The sequence below is a fragment of the Heterodontus francisci genome, chromosome 7 (genome assembly GCF_036365525.1).
Source record: "Heterodontus francisci isolate sHetFra1 chromosome 7, sHetFra1.hap1, whole genome shotgun sequence".
Taxonomy (NCBI): Eukaryota; Metazoa; Chordata; class Chondrichthyes; order Heterodontiformes; family Heterodontidae; genus Heterodontus; species Heterodontus francisci.
Window position 1 is genome coordinate 100,973,053 of NC_090377.1, and position 16,908 is coordinate 100,989,960.

The window sequence follows — 16,908 nt, forward strand, 5'->3', positions numbered from 1 at the left end:
TAGATGAGGGAACTAAATGTAATATCTCCAAATTTGCAGATGACACAAAACTGGGTGGGAGGGTGAGTTGTGAGGAGGATGCAGAGAGGCTTCAGGGTGATTTGGACAAGTTGAATGAGTCGGCTTATGCATGGCAGATGCAGTATAATGTGGATAAATGTGAGGTTATCCACATTGGTAGCAAAAACAGGAAGGCAGATTATTATCTGAATGGCTATAAACTGAGAGAGGGGAATATGCAGCGAGACCTGGGTGTTCTCGTACACCAGTCGCTGAAGGTAAATATGCAGGTGCAACAGGAAGTGGGGCACAGGGTGCCCGATCAGGAGGGCCCCCACCCAGCTCGCAAGAAGGCCGCCTGGTTTGACTAGGCTGTGTTCTTGGGGCCTTTGCTGTGCGGCCGCCGAGGGTAAAATAACCGCGGTGGTGGGAGGAGGCCCTTAAATGGCAGTTCATTGGCCACTTAAGGGCCTTGATTGGCCTGGAGTGGACGGGCTGTTTCTCGCCGCCGCACATAAAATTGCAGCGGGGGCGGGAGCAGTTGGGGAATGGTCCCCCCTCCCCCACCCATCCTCCCACTCAATTTTACATAACCATCCCCCCCCACCCCCCCAACCCCCACCACGCCACCAACCTGCTCATTCGAGGACCATAAAATTCCAGCCATGGTCTTTCATGCAGGATGATGGGGAGTTTGAAGGAATGGATGAGAGGGAGACTCTACAGTGGAGCACAGCAGATCAGAAGCAATAGGAAGGCAGAGAACAAAGCATGGGAGGTGGAGAGGGTGAATCACTTCCGTTCCTTTTCAAGCTGCTGCATTACTTTGAATTTCAGATCTTCAAAGCTGGAAAGTGCCTCACCATTGCTGTGCTGTGGGATTAATCAGCCATGTCTGTACAAAAATATCTTTTAGGATCATTGAATATAGCAAATTTTTCACTGAAATTTTTTTTTTCCAGTGAGTATTGTTACATATTTTTTTACTTACCGCCCATGTTTAAGACTTCATGGTGCATCTGCTGACCGTTGCAGCAACCACCCAATTTAGATCTATTGGCTTCAGGGTTGTTGCTATAATGATTGGCCAATCTGCAGGCAGCAAGTTGAAAATCTGCGCTTTGTCTTAAGTAGGCAGGGAAAACTGGTGTCCCAATTAATTATCTACTTTTCAACATTACATTGTATGAAATAATACATTGGAATACTTTGCCTTGCTGTATTCAGAGCACTGTGTTATTCCATACAATCAACAGAGATTTTCCGCTGCTGGTCAAATTTGAAATTTCTTTCTTCCCGGAAGTGCTGAGAAATTTGTGTTTAAGTTTGACATGATCACTGTTAAAATATCAGTTTACTTCTATACTTATGCTGCAGCAAATGAAACTATAACATTTTACGCAAAAAGACTCTTTTGTGTCGATTGTCAGTCTGCAATGAAGGAGGTTCATTGCAGGTATGTTACTATAGGAAAGGTTTCCTTGTTCAGCCTGCTGAGCTGCTGAACCAGTGAGTTCGGAGAAAAAAAATAAATCAAGCTTGTAAACTTAGAATTAGAGTTTTGGCACCATTGTCAAAAATCTCTCAAATTCATTGTGCATATTTCCACATCTGATCACGAAATGATAAGTATAGCTTGGTGCACAGGTGGTAGCCGTGACTCAGTGGTAGGACTTTCATGTCTGAGCCCAAAAGTTGGAGCTAAAGCGAGACAGATGGGTTCCGTCACACATGCGTACTGCATGAGAAAGAGCGATCTGAGAATAGCCCCAACTCCAGAGACTCGAGCAGATATCATCAGCTAATAGTGCAGCACTTCCGCAGTACTGTACTGAAGTATCAGTAGCACTGTATTTTGGATGAAATGTTAAACCCTGTTACGCCACTTCAGGTGGATGTAAAAGATCCCATTGCAGGAAGAGCAGGGGAATTATCTTCGGTCAACCAACATGACTAAAACAGATTATTTGCTTATTATCTCACAGCTGCAGTAAAATTGGTTGCTGCTTTTCCTACATTACAACAGTGACCACAGAAGTAATTCATTGGCTGTAAAGTGTTTTGAAATGTCCTGAAATCATGAAAGGCGCTATGTAAATGCAAGTCTTTCTTTAACTTCTGAAGCTGTTTTTATATTGATTTCATGGTGATACCGGTTCCTGACCCAAGGGTCTCACTGCAACACCAAAGTAAACTAGCTGGGTTCAGTAATCCTAGCCGGTGGGCAACTCTTTGGGAGGTGGCATTTAGCTGGTGTGGCTAGCTGCCAGCTGCACTCGTCCCACTTGGGAGCTGGCGTTGCAAGCATTTCAATAAAAGTATAAAATCAGCTTTAGGTGTTATATATAGGAACCTTTGCGGCTAAATATTTGATTTAATCTTAAATAAATTCCAAATTTGTGATTTCACCCTCAAACTTGTACACCCTCACACAGTATGTCAGGTGGAAATAATGGGCACCTTGAACAAAAAGGCCCAGTTAAGGTGGTGGTAAGCAGGAATGGGATGGTAAGTTTACGGCGGCAGTTTTAAATTTGCAGCCACCCCAAGAAGGGAGTGTTAAAATCATCCCCAGAGTCTCTCTAATCTTTCTGCAAAAGCTTCAAAAAATTGGCTTGTCTTTATAAATACCGATGAATGATCCATGGTCGTGCTCATAATGCAAAGGACCTCACGTGCAAGGTCGAACAACACTCACTTTTCATTCTCTCATCACTGGTCACTTGAATGGTATTGTTTTGTGCACTTTTGTAGCTGGAATATGAGCGCAATGGGGGCCTTATCCAAAAGCTGCCCTCTATCCTGGAGGATGAAGAGCTGGAAGAAGATGAGAACACGCCCCTGGCTCCCAATGCAAATAGCACAACAGGAATAACATCACCCATCAAAGTGTTTCGCTCACCTATGATTAGCAGATGTTCAATGGCAGGAAAACAATTGTCCATGCCAGCTGCTCCATCCACAGGAACTCTGAACAACAGCAATAAAGATATTGGCAAATGCAGACTTTCGAACAGCAATGGAAGCAAGCCATCCAAATTACAAATCCCTGCTATAAACTGTACTGCACCCCCTGACCTCAGCCCAAGGTAAGTGGCTTTTTGTGCCCGTTATACTGAGACTCTAAGATAGAATCAAATTGTTATTTTTTACTTAGTGGTTATTGTGAAGGTTTTATTCAGTTCATCATCTCAATGCAGCCAGTCCAAATTGTACAAATCAGATTCAACAGCTTACAGTCAAGGTTTTGTTTTCAATGTAAGACTTAATTGTAGCTCAAATTGGTAACGATTTTGGGATATGTGGGAATAGTAGATTCTGACCAAAATCTGAGTGTAAGATTTGGATACTTAAATGTATGTATGCACTGAATATTTCTTATTGTATATTTATATAATACAGAGAATGGGGTGTCCATTGTATAATTACAGAGAAGAGGGAATTGTAAATATTGGTGTATTTACCACAACTCAATGAATGTGCTGCCTTTTTATAGGGTTTAGTGAATGGTCTATTTATAGGTATATTTACATACTCTACTGATCTCTTTAGAGTCTGGTGAATGAGCTATTTATGATTTTGTTTACATAGGTTAGTGAATGTCTGTTGGTATATTCATATACTCTAGTGAATGTATGACTGTTAGCATGTTTACCAGGGTTCAACAAATGGTCTGTCCATTGATATTTCTACAGGATTTAATGAATGGTCTATCCATAGGTAAAGTTAATGCTTTCTGTGGGTGGAACTGTACTCCAGTGAATGCTGGTGGAATCCGGGTGTCTTGTCAGTTTATTTTATATCCTTTTATTTGGAGAGTCATGTGGGTATTTTCTGTGTCTAGCGGACTGTGGCCTAATGTTTAACGCTGACAACTCAGCCAAGCTAAACCTCAGTACTCAACAACTGACTTGCAAAAAGAAATTCTAGTAATTTTCCTTAAAATTGTCCGATATTGCATCAGATTATGACTCCCAATATTGTGGTCTTGAAAAAAGAAACAAGGAATAAATAACATTGCTTTTAAAATGATTTTTTAAAAATGGGACAGACTTGGGAAAAATATATTTCCAAAGATACTAAGCTGGCTCTCATAACTGAGTTAGCATGTGGGTATTTGTGAAATCAGGAATTTCTTCCTGTGTGTATATATAGAATCTATCCATGTATATTATGTGTTTTAAATGAGGAAAGAGAGACATGGGCAATGTTGGACTTTCATCTCTGGCCTCTGGTTTCAAATCTAGACCAGACTGGTACTATGAAAGCCTGGCCTCCTGGCCAGCAGTAAGACTCTTGCATAAAATGAGCAGTCTTATCCAAGTTCCTGGTGATTGAGTGTACTGGACAAAACTGCCCATAAGTCATCTTATGACCAGGTGAGAAGGAGTCCAGGGGTTCCCTCTCAGCCTTTGCCTGGTTTAACCATAACAGGGTTTAATTTTATTAAAATACACCATGTTTTTAGCTTCCTCTCAATGAATCCTTGTTCACTGCTCCGATTGTAAGGCAAAGAAATCAATTCAGACAGGTTTTCTTAGATTTTAAACAAGAAAGGTAGAAGTTTATTAATCTTAAACTCTAATCCGGTTAACGACTACGAATATGTGACACAACCACACTAGCGTGCATACGTGATAGACACACACGCAGATAGAGACAGAAAAGTAGAAAAGAATAAAGGAGAAAAGTTTGAGGCAATAGATAGGTTTATATTTTACTGTCCTTTGAGTTTGCTGTGAAGTCTTTGGTTGCCGGTCAGACCTGCAATTCGTTGGGACCCGGTGCACACTTCAACTTATTTCGAGGTCAGTTTTCTCTCTCTTTAGGTTTACGTGTCTTCCGTGGGTCCGGTGGCTTGGGAGAAAGCAAGAGAGAGAGAGGCTTCCTTGTTCCAGGTTCCAGTTTCAACAGCCTCTGCCTTTCTCTGTGGTGCAATCAAAAAAACCCAGGTTGCCCAGCAGGTTAGTCATGTGACTAGCTGGTTTGACCACTTCTGTTTGTGGATTCTGCCATCTTAGCAGTCATCCTGAAATGTGAGCTTCCTCACTTTCAATATCTGGTGATCGCAGCCCATTTTGGGTTAAGTGGAACAGGGAATTGTCTCTCCAAACACTCTCTCTTGGCATGCAAATGCTTTCCCAGTCAAGTGTCTGGTGATTTTTTTAACAAGTCCTTTCTTCACTCCAGCAACAGTTTAAAATCAATGTTCACCTGACAAAATTAATATGCCTCATTCTTGGCAGGTGGGGGTCTGCAGGACAATCAGTACAAACCAATACTAAATTCGCAAGCTCACACAGTAACCATAAGAACAACTGAAGTGGAAAATGAAACAAGTGGATATTGTGCCAGTTCTGGAGTTGAAATGCATTACTGGCACAGAATCTAGAGAGATTAGTTTGCATCGAGCCATGCTGTGCCTCATTTGGAAGTGCTTGGTACCGACACTAAGTCGAGAAGTGGAATTGTGTTTTATTACCTCCACTGACATCTTGAATGAGCAACTGGGATTGTTTGTGCCCATTTTTGGACACGACAAGTTTCCTTAGAGCTCCAAAATTGTACCCATGGTGTATGCACACACTTATGGAGTGAATAGCACTGGGTGCCATATTGGTAAGGGCATTAGCACACCTGGCAGGCATATCACAACGTCAATCAGCATGCAATGCTAATTTGACACCAGCAGTACCATTTGGAGCTCAGTGTGCCAGCTAACGCCTTCTCTTAATCTCACACAGCTGAACAAACATTCAGCAGCAGGAAGGACTCCCCCAGCACTACCATACCCACCCCCCTCCGCCCACCGCCCTACCACCAGTGCTATTTAAAGGAATTATCAACTACTTTCAGGTTAGTTACTGATTGATTTCTAGTGGCTGTTGCTGCATTTGTCGCAGTGTTTGGTGCTTTCTATGGTTTTTAAAGGTGAAAGAGTCTGCAGGGAGTGATGTGGAAGATGCTGAAGGACACTATCCTACTTCAAGGTTTCTGCGCAAACCAGTTGCTCTCAAACATGGGTGCACCAGTAGGCATTCCCCTTGGACTACAGCATGATTTGGCGAATGAACAGAGGCCACTTAGAACAGGGCAAGCTGTTGAAAGTGGAGGAGGGGAGAAGGGCTCTCAGCAGAAGGCCATATCTGCCCAAGGTGTTCAGGGAGCAACTCTCTCCTACCTGAACTTCACTGATGAACAATCTACACTTCTGCTGCCACAACTTCAACCTCAGAGCAGGGGAAGGACCGCATTGCCAATGGCTGTGAAGGTGACTATGGCGATTAACTTTTATGTGTCTAGCTCTTTCCAGGCTGGAGCTGGAGCTATTTGTAACATCTCACAGTTTGCTGTCCACTGTGGTGTAAGAGAGGTCACTAAGGTGCTCTATTCAAAGAGAGATAACTAAATGTTATTCTCTCTTGCCAGAGATGTAGGCAAAACCAGCCTGCAGCTTCACTATGATAGCAGCTCCCCACAGAACATGCACATTGCTTTACAGGTGCTGCACGTTAACTCTGCAAAACGGATTCCACTCTCTCAACGTTCAGCTGTTCTGTGACCATGAGCAGAGAATCATGCAGGTCAATGCCCAGTATCATGTCTGCAGTCATGATGTCTTCATACTCTGGCCGTCCACTGTGCCAGCTGCATTTGAGCCACCACAGCAAACCAAAGGGTGGCTACTATGCGACAAGGACTATCTGCTGATGCGCATTGGAGTGATGATCCATGTCAGCACACGCACACGTATGCAGCATGCATACAATGAAAACCACGCTGCCATGTGAAATGTGATAGAGCAGAGCATCGGCATGCTGAAACAACATTTTTGTTGCCGGGGGGAGCCCTGCGGTACTTGGCACAGCAGGTTTCAACACAAGAGCTAAGAAACAGGAACAGGAGTAGGCCATTTGGCCATTCAAAGATTTATGTTAGTCAGCTGCATTGTGCACAACATTGTCATTGTGAGAGGACAGCCCTTGCCACCAGTTATATGGTGAGCAGTTGAGGAGCAGAAACATGAGGAGAAGGAGGAGGAAGAAAGAGGGAAGAGGCAATCTACACAGTCCCTTTATGGCCTTGCTGTCCTTGAAGAATTCATTCAAATGCAATACCAGTAACATCTGGGGACATATGCGAAAATTGGGAGAGCTGTCCCACGGACTAGTCAAGCAACAGCCTAACATAACCATACCCATAGAGTCATAGCCTACAGCCAACACCCAGTCTCATCTACCATCATTCTTGGGTACATTCTGTTCCAAAATTGGGAGAACTGCCCCAAGATTAGTCAAACAACAGCCTGACAGTCAGTCATACTGGCAGGAAATTTCCTGGTCTCCTGCTATTAGAGGATAGCATAATGGCGCAGTCTGCATGTGCTGAGACAGTAGTCATGAGTGGTCTGCAGCTAGGGAAGGGGGCAAGGATAGAGGAGGTACCAGCTCGATGGAGGGAGAGGTGACACATGAGTTCCATTCAAGGACTCGAATGAGCAATATGATGGAGCAGGCCAATTCCTTGTTCGCCAGCAGTGCCACATATTACGTTCCCTTTGTAACTGACCATCACTTGGCCACAGTAAAAATAAAAGCCACACAAAATAAACATTCCAAACCAAATTTATAAATGGAATAATGCCATATCGCATATAAAAGTTGATAATAATCCTTGTGCATTCCCTCAGTGCTTGTCTTCTGTGTGCCTTTGTCTGTCCTAGTGCTCCTACACAGTAGCTGCAGCATGGTGGGTGGAAGGCTGGTGACTTTAAGTGCAGGAGACTGCAAATGGACTTGGAGGATGACCTTGAGCAGCTTTGGGCCTTGAAGGCTGGGCTGTGGACTACACAACCTCTGCATGAGTGGCAACAGTCTGGACTGACTGGTTGAGAGATAACAGCAAGCGCACTGGCAGAGTGGCAGGGGTGGAAGCACGAATGCTGTCATCCTGAGAAAGGACAGTAAGTTGTGGAGCTCCAGGGAGCCCTGCCACTACTCTGGGGTGGTGCCTCAGCAATGCTAGTAATCTGTTGGAGACAGATTGCTGGACTGCTGTGACACCCTGCAAGCCCCTTTGAATACTGCAATTCACAGCCATGATGGCAGTGTTTGGGTTTGCATGGCAGCGGTCAGATACTGAGTGGTTGCTTCTTGTGCTGCAATGGAAGCTGAGACTTTGGGTCCACAAGTGTGCGAATGGCTGGAAAGAATGGGCTCCAAGCTCTGCACAAGGTGCTGGACTCCTCCATGTTCCTTGACATTAAACACAGGTTTTCTGACAAGTTTCCCAATGCAACAAGCATTTTCTTATCCATACCCATCTGCGATCTTCTGTAGTCTGCTCCAGCAAATTGCTCATTCGAGTCCTTGAATGGAACTCATGTGTGACCTCTCCCTCCGTCGAGCTGGTACCTGCTCTATCCTTGCCCCCTTGCCTAGCTGCAGACCACTCATGGTCACTGTCTCAGCACATGCAGACTGCGCCATTATGCTATCCTCTAATAGGAGGAGACCAGGAAATCTCCTGCAAGTATGACTGACTGTCAGGCTGTTTCACTAATCTTGGGGCAGTTCTCCCAATTTTGGAACAGAGTGTACCCAAGGATGATGGTAGATGAGACTGGGTGTTGACTGCAGGCTATGACTCTATGGGTATGGTTTTGTTAGGCTGTTGCTTGACTAGTCCATGGGACAGCTCTCCCAATTTTGGCACATGTCCCCAGGTGTTAGTGAGGAGGTCTTTACAAAGTTGACTGCGCTGCATGACTGCCAGCACATGCCCCAGTCACAAGGCACCTCCCCTTTAAGCAGTGCAGGCTTGCTTTAAGTGATGCTAGCCACTCAGGATATTGGCCCCCTACTGATGTGTCCAGTTAATCAACATTGCAGTGATCATTGAGCATCATTGAAATGAGCAGGCAGCATGAATTTAGCACAGTCAACGGATGCAGGTTAATCGCACAACAGGATTCCCGCACCCATTTTTGGGGGCTATCAAGTTTAGCACCCCGCCCCCCCCCCCCCCGCCCAACCCCTCTGTCTTGTTTATATGATTATATTTTACATTAAATCAGTGATTTAAAATATTTATACACAGTACAATTGGATAGTCCCTTAAAAGTTTTCATTATCATTGCACGGCCCCAATCAAATGAAGGTTCTGTCCTGAAGTGCCACAGCTGCCGGTACTCATCCAAGGAATGTAGGCTTTTACCATGTATTAATGTATTAATGACATGGAACACAAAAGTCCGAGTGTATCAAGCCTGTGTCCTCAGTACCTTGCTCTATGGCAGTGAGGCCTGGACAATGTATGTCAGCCAAGAGCGATGTCTCAACTCATTCCATCTTCGCTGCCTCAGGAGAATCCTTGGCATCAGGTGGCAGGTATCTCCAACGCAGAAATCAACATAAAAAGGTTTTACAATTACATTAGGAAAAAAAAGGTGTTCTGAAGAAATGTGGGCCCCTTAAAAAGTGATGACAATATTATCACTGAAAATAAGGAAATGCCAGACATGTTGAATAACTAGTTTGCATCAGTATTTAAGCTGAGGAAGAGGTCAGCATGCTAGACATCCCAAGGAAACTAATATTGAATCAGGAACTCGCCCTAATTAACGTAAGCAAAATAAGAGTGATGAAGAAAATAATGGCACGAAAGAGTGACAAATCTCCAGGATCAGATGGTTTCCTTCCCAGAATTAGGGGCGAACATTGCAAATGCCCTAACTATAATCTTCCAAAGTTCACTTGATTCTGGAACTGTTCCTTTAGAGTGGAAAATTGCTGATGACACTCCTATTTAAGAAAGGTGAGAGAGAAACCAGGAAATTATAGATGTTAAGCTAACCGGTCTGTCATTCTGTCTGTTGTTGGGAAATACTAGTCTATAATTAAGGAGAGGGTGACAGAACATCGTGAAAATTTTCAGCTGATAACAGAAAACCAGCGTGGATCTGTAAGGAGCAGGACATGCCTAATGAATCTGATTACTTTAGTCACCTCCAAAAAATTCAATGGACAGGGGAATGCCAATGGGTGTTATTTATATGGACTTCCAGAAGGCATTTGATAAAGTCTCTCATAAGAGACCGTTAACTAAAGTTGAAGCCTCTGGAACTGAAGTCAATTATTGACTTGGATAGGAAATTGGCTGAGCAGCAGGAGACAGAGTAGGGATAATGGGAAGGTACTCTAAATGGGAGGCTGTGACTAGTAGTGTCACTCCAGGATCTGTGTTGGGACATCAGTTTTTCATCATATTTATGAATACGATGATGGGTTAGAAAGCCACATATCCAAATTTGGGCAAAACTGTGGCAAATGGATTTCTATGTAGGAAAATGTCAGGTCATCCACTTTGGACCTGAAAAGGATAGATCAGAGTACTTTCTAAATGGTGAACAGCTAGAAACAGTGGAGGTCCAAAGAGACTTGGGGATGTGCTCCCACATGTCAGAGTTTCCTGAGGCAGTGCGGGGTCTTGAGCAGAGAATGAAGGCGTCCATCAGCTCATGTGCACCACCATGGTTCAGGGCTATGAACACATGAGCTCCTGCATAGAGAGAGTGGCCAACCTCTTGGAGAACCATATGCAGCAGCACTTGGAATGGATGCAGCAGTGACGCACTAAAGAGCCATAAGATGCTGCGTAGTGTGGACCGGTCAGTGGCGCTGGTGCCGAAGAAATCCTTGAAGGGGATTCTGGCTGTGCCTCAGCTGATGCTGTCCTCCAGGCATCTGGAGCACCCTGCAAGGGCGGAGGAGGTCACAGAGGAGGATGAGGGTGCCATCCCTCACAGGCCGCCCTCATAGTCCTCGGCTTCCTTATCCCCACTGACTGAGGGACCATCTGTGCAGCAGGGCCCAGTGACAGAGGCTGCCCCTGCAATGCTGCAGGTGCGGCAGCCTCTGGAGATGCCCCCACGGCACCTCCATGGCGAGGACGACCACCACATGCATCTCAGCTACAAGCCGAGAAGAGTGAGCAGGCTGCCTCCACCTCCTCTGAGGCTATGGTGGGGGGGGGGGGGGCACCATGTAGGAGTGGCTGAGTACAGAGGCCATTGTGTTATGTGGCATACCAAGTGGGTCACTGGGGTGTCTTCCTACTATCTCGGTAAACTGATTTCCTCTCGGTACACTTTATAAATGATGACACATTAAAGCACACATCTGGGACTCCTTTTATTGATGCAATGACAGGAAAAGTGCTATGAGGTGGTGAAAGAGATAATGGAATCCTCAACAGTGAGGGCAAAACCTTGGGCAGATGTGCTTCCTTCATTGGCGGCAAGTGGTTCAATGTTGTAGGCTGCGTCTTCCGTCCATGTGTTAGCGCAGGGATGTCAGACTCTCTTCGATGCCATGCCCCTCAACCTGAGTCAAAGGGTTTCTGTTGAAACTTTCCTGAATTAGATCCCTGACATTCATGGCTTCCTCACGGGCCTATTGTGCCCCGAGCTGTGCCTGGCCTCCTCTTTGTGCAGCAGGGGCACCTCTCTGTTCCGCACCATCTCCCTCCGCCTCCACTTCCTCCATCTCTCTCACCTCCTGCTACTGCTCTTCCCTGGATGAGCTGTCTCCTTCCAGGGCCTCACCGGCCTCAAGGTCCACAACTCTCTGGAGGGCCATGTTATGGTGATCACAGCAGACCACCACAATGACTGAGACCCTTGCAGGAGAGTATTGGAGGGTACCACCCGACTGATCCAGGCACTGGAATTGCATCTTCAGAAGCATGATGGTCCACTCAATGGTTGTCCTAGTGAGCAGGTGGCTTTGGTTGTATTGTCTCTGTGCCTCTGTCTGGAGCTCCTGCAGAGTGGTCAGTAGTTATGACTTCAAGGGATATCCCTTGTCCCCTAGATCATCCATGCACTTTGGAGCTTGGAATGAAGATCTAAGGCAGCATGACTGGCGGAGGATGAAAGAGTCATTGCAGCTGCCAGGAAAGTAAGCGCACACATGGATGAAGCTCTTGTGGTCACAGACCAGCTGTAAGTTGAGGGACCAGAAGCCCTTCCCATTGATGTATCTGACCAGTAGGTCGCCGGATGACTTGATGGCCAGATGGGTGCAATCGATGATGCCCTACACCTGGGGGAATCAAGCGATGGCAGCAAAACACAATACCCTCTGTGCCTGCAAGGACGCATCTGTCATGAATTGAATGTACTGTCCGGTAAAGAGGGCATCAGTGATTTGCAAGATGTTGTGATGTGCTGCTGGTTGAGAGATGCCATTAAGGTTCACAGCAGATCCATGGAAGGATCCAGAAGCAAAGAAGTTGAAGGTCACAGAGACTTTGACGGCTACTGGAAGGGCATGGTGACCAGTCCTACGAGGTGCGAGGTTTTCCACGACCTTCTGCCTGGAGAGATGCAGTCTCCTGCGCCACTGGGTCTGGGTCATCTCTAGGTAGCTCTGTCTTCGGTGGTATGGCCTCCATGTCTTTTCTGCACCACTGTCCTCTCTCGTGCCCTCCTGCTGCTCAGAGTTTTACCCTTCCTGCAGAGGGTGTTGCATCTCATTGCCAGCTGCAGCCTTCCTTCTGGGCAGGTAGCCACCCAATTATCTTTGGCAGCCTTTCCCCTGCCTTTTTTGCCTCTGTGATGCCAAGGGAGTGCTGACCCCGTTCAGTGTCTGAGTGCTGAGTACCCACTCTCCCTGCCACCTGCACAGTGCCAAGGGCACCTCCTCTCTGTCCCACTGACCCTCTTATGGGGCCAGGCTGATGCCCTGGGGCAGCCAACACTGGCTTTCCACTCTGTACTAGCCTCCCTTCAACTGATCTGCAACAGAAGGTGCGTGTAACCCACGTGCCCCCTTCAAAATTCCGTTCTTCGAGGTTAACTAGTTCTTAATGAGCTTATAAGCAACTTTAATTGGTTTCAATACAGAAGAGAGCGGGATTTCTGTGCCACACTTTCCCTGCCCTGATGAACATTGCCAGCACTGGGAGTGGTGTCCTGAAACTGGCACACTGACCAACCATAGTATTTTTGCGCCCCTCCCACCGTGGGGGGGGTGGGTTGGCCTGAAAATTCAGCCCAAGAAGTTTGCAGATGATTGGTTGTGTGCTTGATAGTGAGGAAGAAAGCTGCAGACTGCAGGACTGGTCAGGTGGGCAGCAAAGTGGCAAATGTAATTCAATCTGGACAAGTGTGAGGTAATTAATTTGGCGAGGGCAAATAAGGCAAGGGAACACAATAAATAAATAATATGATTCTGAGAAGTGTAGAAGAACTTGTCAACAGATGCCTGAAGGTAGTAGGACAGGTAAATAATATGGTTCAGAAAGCAAAGGAATGTATCCCATATATGAGACATGAAATATAAGAGCAGGGAGATTATGCTAGAACTGTATAAGATGCTACTTAAGCCAAGGTTAGAGTATTGCACACTGTTCTGGTCACCGCATTATAAGCAGGAAGGATGTGATCACACTAGAGAGGGTACAAAGGAAATTTACAAAGATGTTGCCAGAAATGGAGAATTTTAGTTACACAGAATGATGGGATCGGCTGGGGTTATTTTCTTTGGAAAAGAAGGGGCTGATGGGAGATTTAATTAAGGTGTTTGAAATTGAGGGGCCGAGATAAAGTGGATAGGAAGGACCGAAAGTTAGGATTAGAGGGAAGTTGAGAAATTTTCACCAAGAGGGTGGTGGGAGTCTGGAACTGATTACCTGAAAGGGCATTGAGGCAGAAACCTTCAAGTATTTAAAGCACTTGAAGTTCTGTAAGCTGGAAAGTGGGATTGAGGGATAGCTCTTTTTCGCCTGGTACTGACATGATGGGCTGAAAGGCCTCCTTCTGTGCCATAAATTTTCAGTGCAAATTCATCATGCATTTCCGCATTCTAGTTGCTTCACAGATAACAAATTACACATACACAGACATACGTGACATCTGATACAAGCCATTCTTCAACTTTCAGATGATATCAAAAGATAGGCAGAACGTCTTTTTGGCTTGATGGCAGCATCCTGTTAGTGGCAAACACCACACTTGTTGTGCCTAATACCCACTTGCTCTTAAAGAATCCGCGGAATCTGATTGGTGAAAGGTATATCGATATTTTATTCACACACTAAATCATCAAATACAAGCTCTCACTACTTGCACAGTATACTACCCGTCAAGACACGAGGTGATCAGTCTCGGGCTTGCAGCTGTTCTCTGAGCCCCTGACTCAGGGTATCTTATCGAGTGTTCTTCTCCGGGGTTCTCGTACCTTCCTCAGTTTCAGTCAGGGGTTACATCTTGTTTCTAAGACCCGCCCCTCTTACTTACTCATAGGGGTCTGGTATATTGACATAATGATAATTCCTTATTTGGCTCAGTGAGAACCTGTTCAAAACTTCAGTTTCCCATTATCTACTATGAATCAAATCTTATCTAGTATCCATGACAACTCCCTTTATCTGCTACATGCAAAGACAGGGTTTGGTATCATCAATATGTCTTATCTATACTGTTTACAATTCCTCGGCCATCTGTGTGCTATGGCCCCTTTTCTGCTAATCCTCCCTATGATTTAACACATTATTTATTGTTGTGTAACTAGCCCCTTTATTTTAACTAAGTTTTTATGTGTTTTTACTGGGTCTACAGTGTTGCTACTGCATCGTAGCAGCATGAAACAGCTAGCTTCACCTGTTGCTCAAATTTTGAGATACCTTACCCTTCCAGGGTAATTTGAGGTAGGTTGGGCACTTTTCAGGGCCGAAAATGACAGCCTTAGGCCCATTCATAAGTTTGCGAGAAATGATCTGACCAGGATAGCCATTGTCACACAGGATGCCTTTAATTCACCCTATTTCAGCATCAAGCTTGCATGGTGAGTAAATGACTAGGGCCCGATTTATGAGATTGCTGATAAGGCTAACTTTATAGCACATGGAACTGTAAGAATCCCAATGCGTGTATTGGCCAGTGAAGGTAGGTTTGCGGCAGACCTTGGTAGAGAACCCCTGAGCAGATTTCTCAACTAGTACCTCAAGGAAAGGGAGCTCATTTGACTGCTCCATTTCAAAGGTGAATTTGAGTGCAGGATGGAGCCCATTAAGACATGTAAGGAAATTATTGCATGCAGCTGCGGATTGAAATATAGCAAACGTATCATCTACATATCAGAAATGTGCAAGAGGTAGGAAATTGGGTGCCATTCCCTTGAAGACACGTTTCTCATGGAACCCAACAAAGATGTTTGCGAGAGCTGGGCCTAGAGGGATCCCATGGCAACACCATCTATTTGGGCATACATGGTGTCATTAAAACTGAACTCAACTGCGCGAGTTGCCAAGTCCATAAGTTCAATCAATATTGATTCACGCAATGGTGGTGGGTCTAGATCACCATGATATAGTGCTGCAGCGCAAATATATATGGCTTCCTTAAGTGGTACATTGGTGAATAGGCTAGTAATGTCAAATGAACACATGGACATGGCATTGCTATCGATATGCAAGTCCTGTATGGTCTTGGCAGTTGGCAAAGTCACCATAAACTGGTGCATTCTCTATGGCAATGCCTCTACCAATCAGAGTTCACTTGCCAACCAATCAGCACTCCCTTCTCATACAGTATAAATGTCTTGCTCGCCCTTACATTGGTATTCTTGTGAATTGTCCAAAATGCCTCTGTTTTTAGCAATACTCAAGTTCTGTACTACCAAAGGACTATTTATTTATTTCTTACTTGTCAAAACCTTAGGGATGGGGGTGGAGTTAATCACAAGGGCAAGTCTCAGACATGCTGTAACTGAATTAAGCAAGCAATGTTTTGCAAAAGTTCAAATTGATTTAAAACGAGACTACAAGATTTTAATTTAAGTTGCATAAAGCAATAGCAATTTCTAGCTCCTGACAACACAGAGCATGTGCAGAGCGATCGCCGACATCATCAGTGCATCTGAACATTTGCCAACTTGCCAGTATGGGTCCACGCATGCGTGTGGTGACATCACCATGTAATAACGTCCGAGTGTTGCCTCACCCCTTAAAACAAAGCACTTTGTGAAGATCAAATTGATCTAACACACTGCTTTCCACAGTTGCAGAAGAAAACTTTAGTCAAAATAAATCCACACCAGAATATTTAATGGAAGAACGTTGAATAACATTTTTACCAATTCTGGGTGCACAATCTTAAATTGAAATGAACATACTGAATCAAACATATTTGCACTCTTATACAATTTAGAATTATTGATCCCAGTACCGACTTGTGAACACAAAGTGCCAAATTTTTTGTGATATTCTCGGGTCACAAACCCAAGGAATATTTTCTTAGTTTAAATCAATTCAAAAACCAAAATATGGCTCAGGTATCTCAAAAATAATACACATGTGTACACATACATAGAGCAAACAATTAAAAAAATTAAAACAGAACATGCCTGTAGGAAAGATATTCATTAAAAATGCTGAATACTTCCAACATCAAAAACAAGACGATAGAGGGTTAAACAGCTTGAAGCTCTGTGAACAGAACAGTGGGTGCTGCTGACACAGAAAGCAAACAAAACACAAAATGCTTTCTTTTAAGATAGTTTCATTCACAGATTAGGAAACATCCTCAAATTCTCACACACTTTCAGGAACTTTTTCCTTTATAAAATAAAACAGAACATGCTGAAAATACTTATCCAATTTCTTTCTCACAACAACTTTAACTTTTGCTGTGGGCTTTTTAACTTACTTCTCTTTTTCCTAACCCTTTTGGTGCACCTCAAGTTTCCAACCATGGAATTTTTAATGGAACTCTTTACAATGTTTCTATGCTGTGAAAGTCCTGATGATATTAACTGTTGATATTAACTCCATGTCCTCCTGCATAATCTCTCTCTTCCTGTCTCAACTTTTCAAACCTCTCTTCAATTACCTCTTTCACTATTT

The 16,908-nt window shown here is 44.5% G+C and overlaps 1 protein-coding gene across 1 annotated transcript in view; it reads left to right on the forward strand.

Annotated features, from left to right (window-relative positions):
- kcnh3 (potassium voltage-gated channel, subfamily H (eag-related), member 3) overlaps nucleotides 1-16,908 on the forward strand; it is an 868,694-nt gene that overhangs the window by 799,145 nt on the left and 52,641 nt on the right. The window contains exon 12 of the mRNA XM_068035730.1: nucleotides 2,755-3,089. Within this exon, the coding sequence (XP_067891831.1) occupies nucleotides 2,755-3,089 (335 nt within the window). The remainder of the gene's footprint in view (nucleotides 1-2,754; nucleotides 3,090-16,908) is intronic.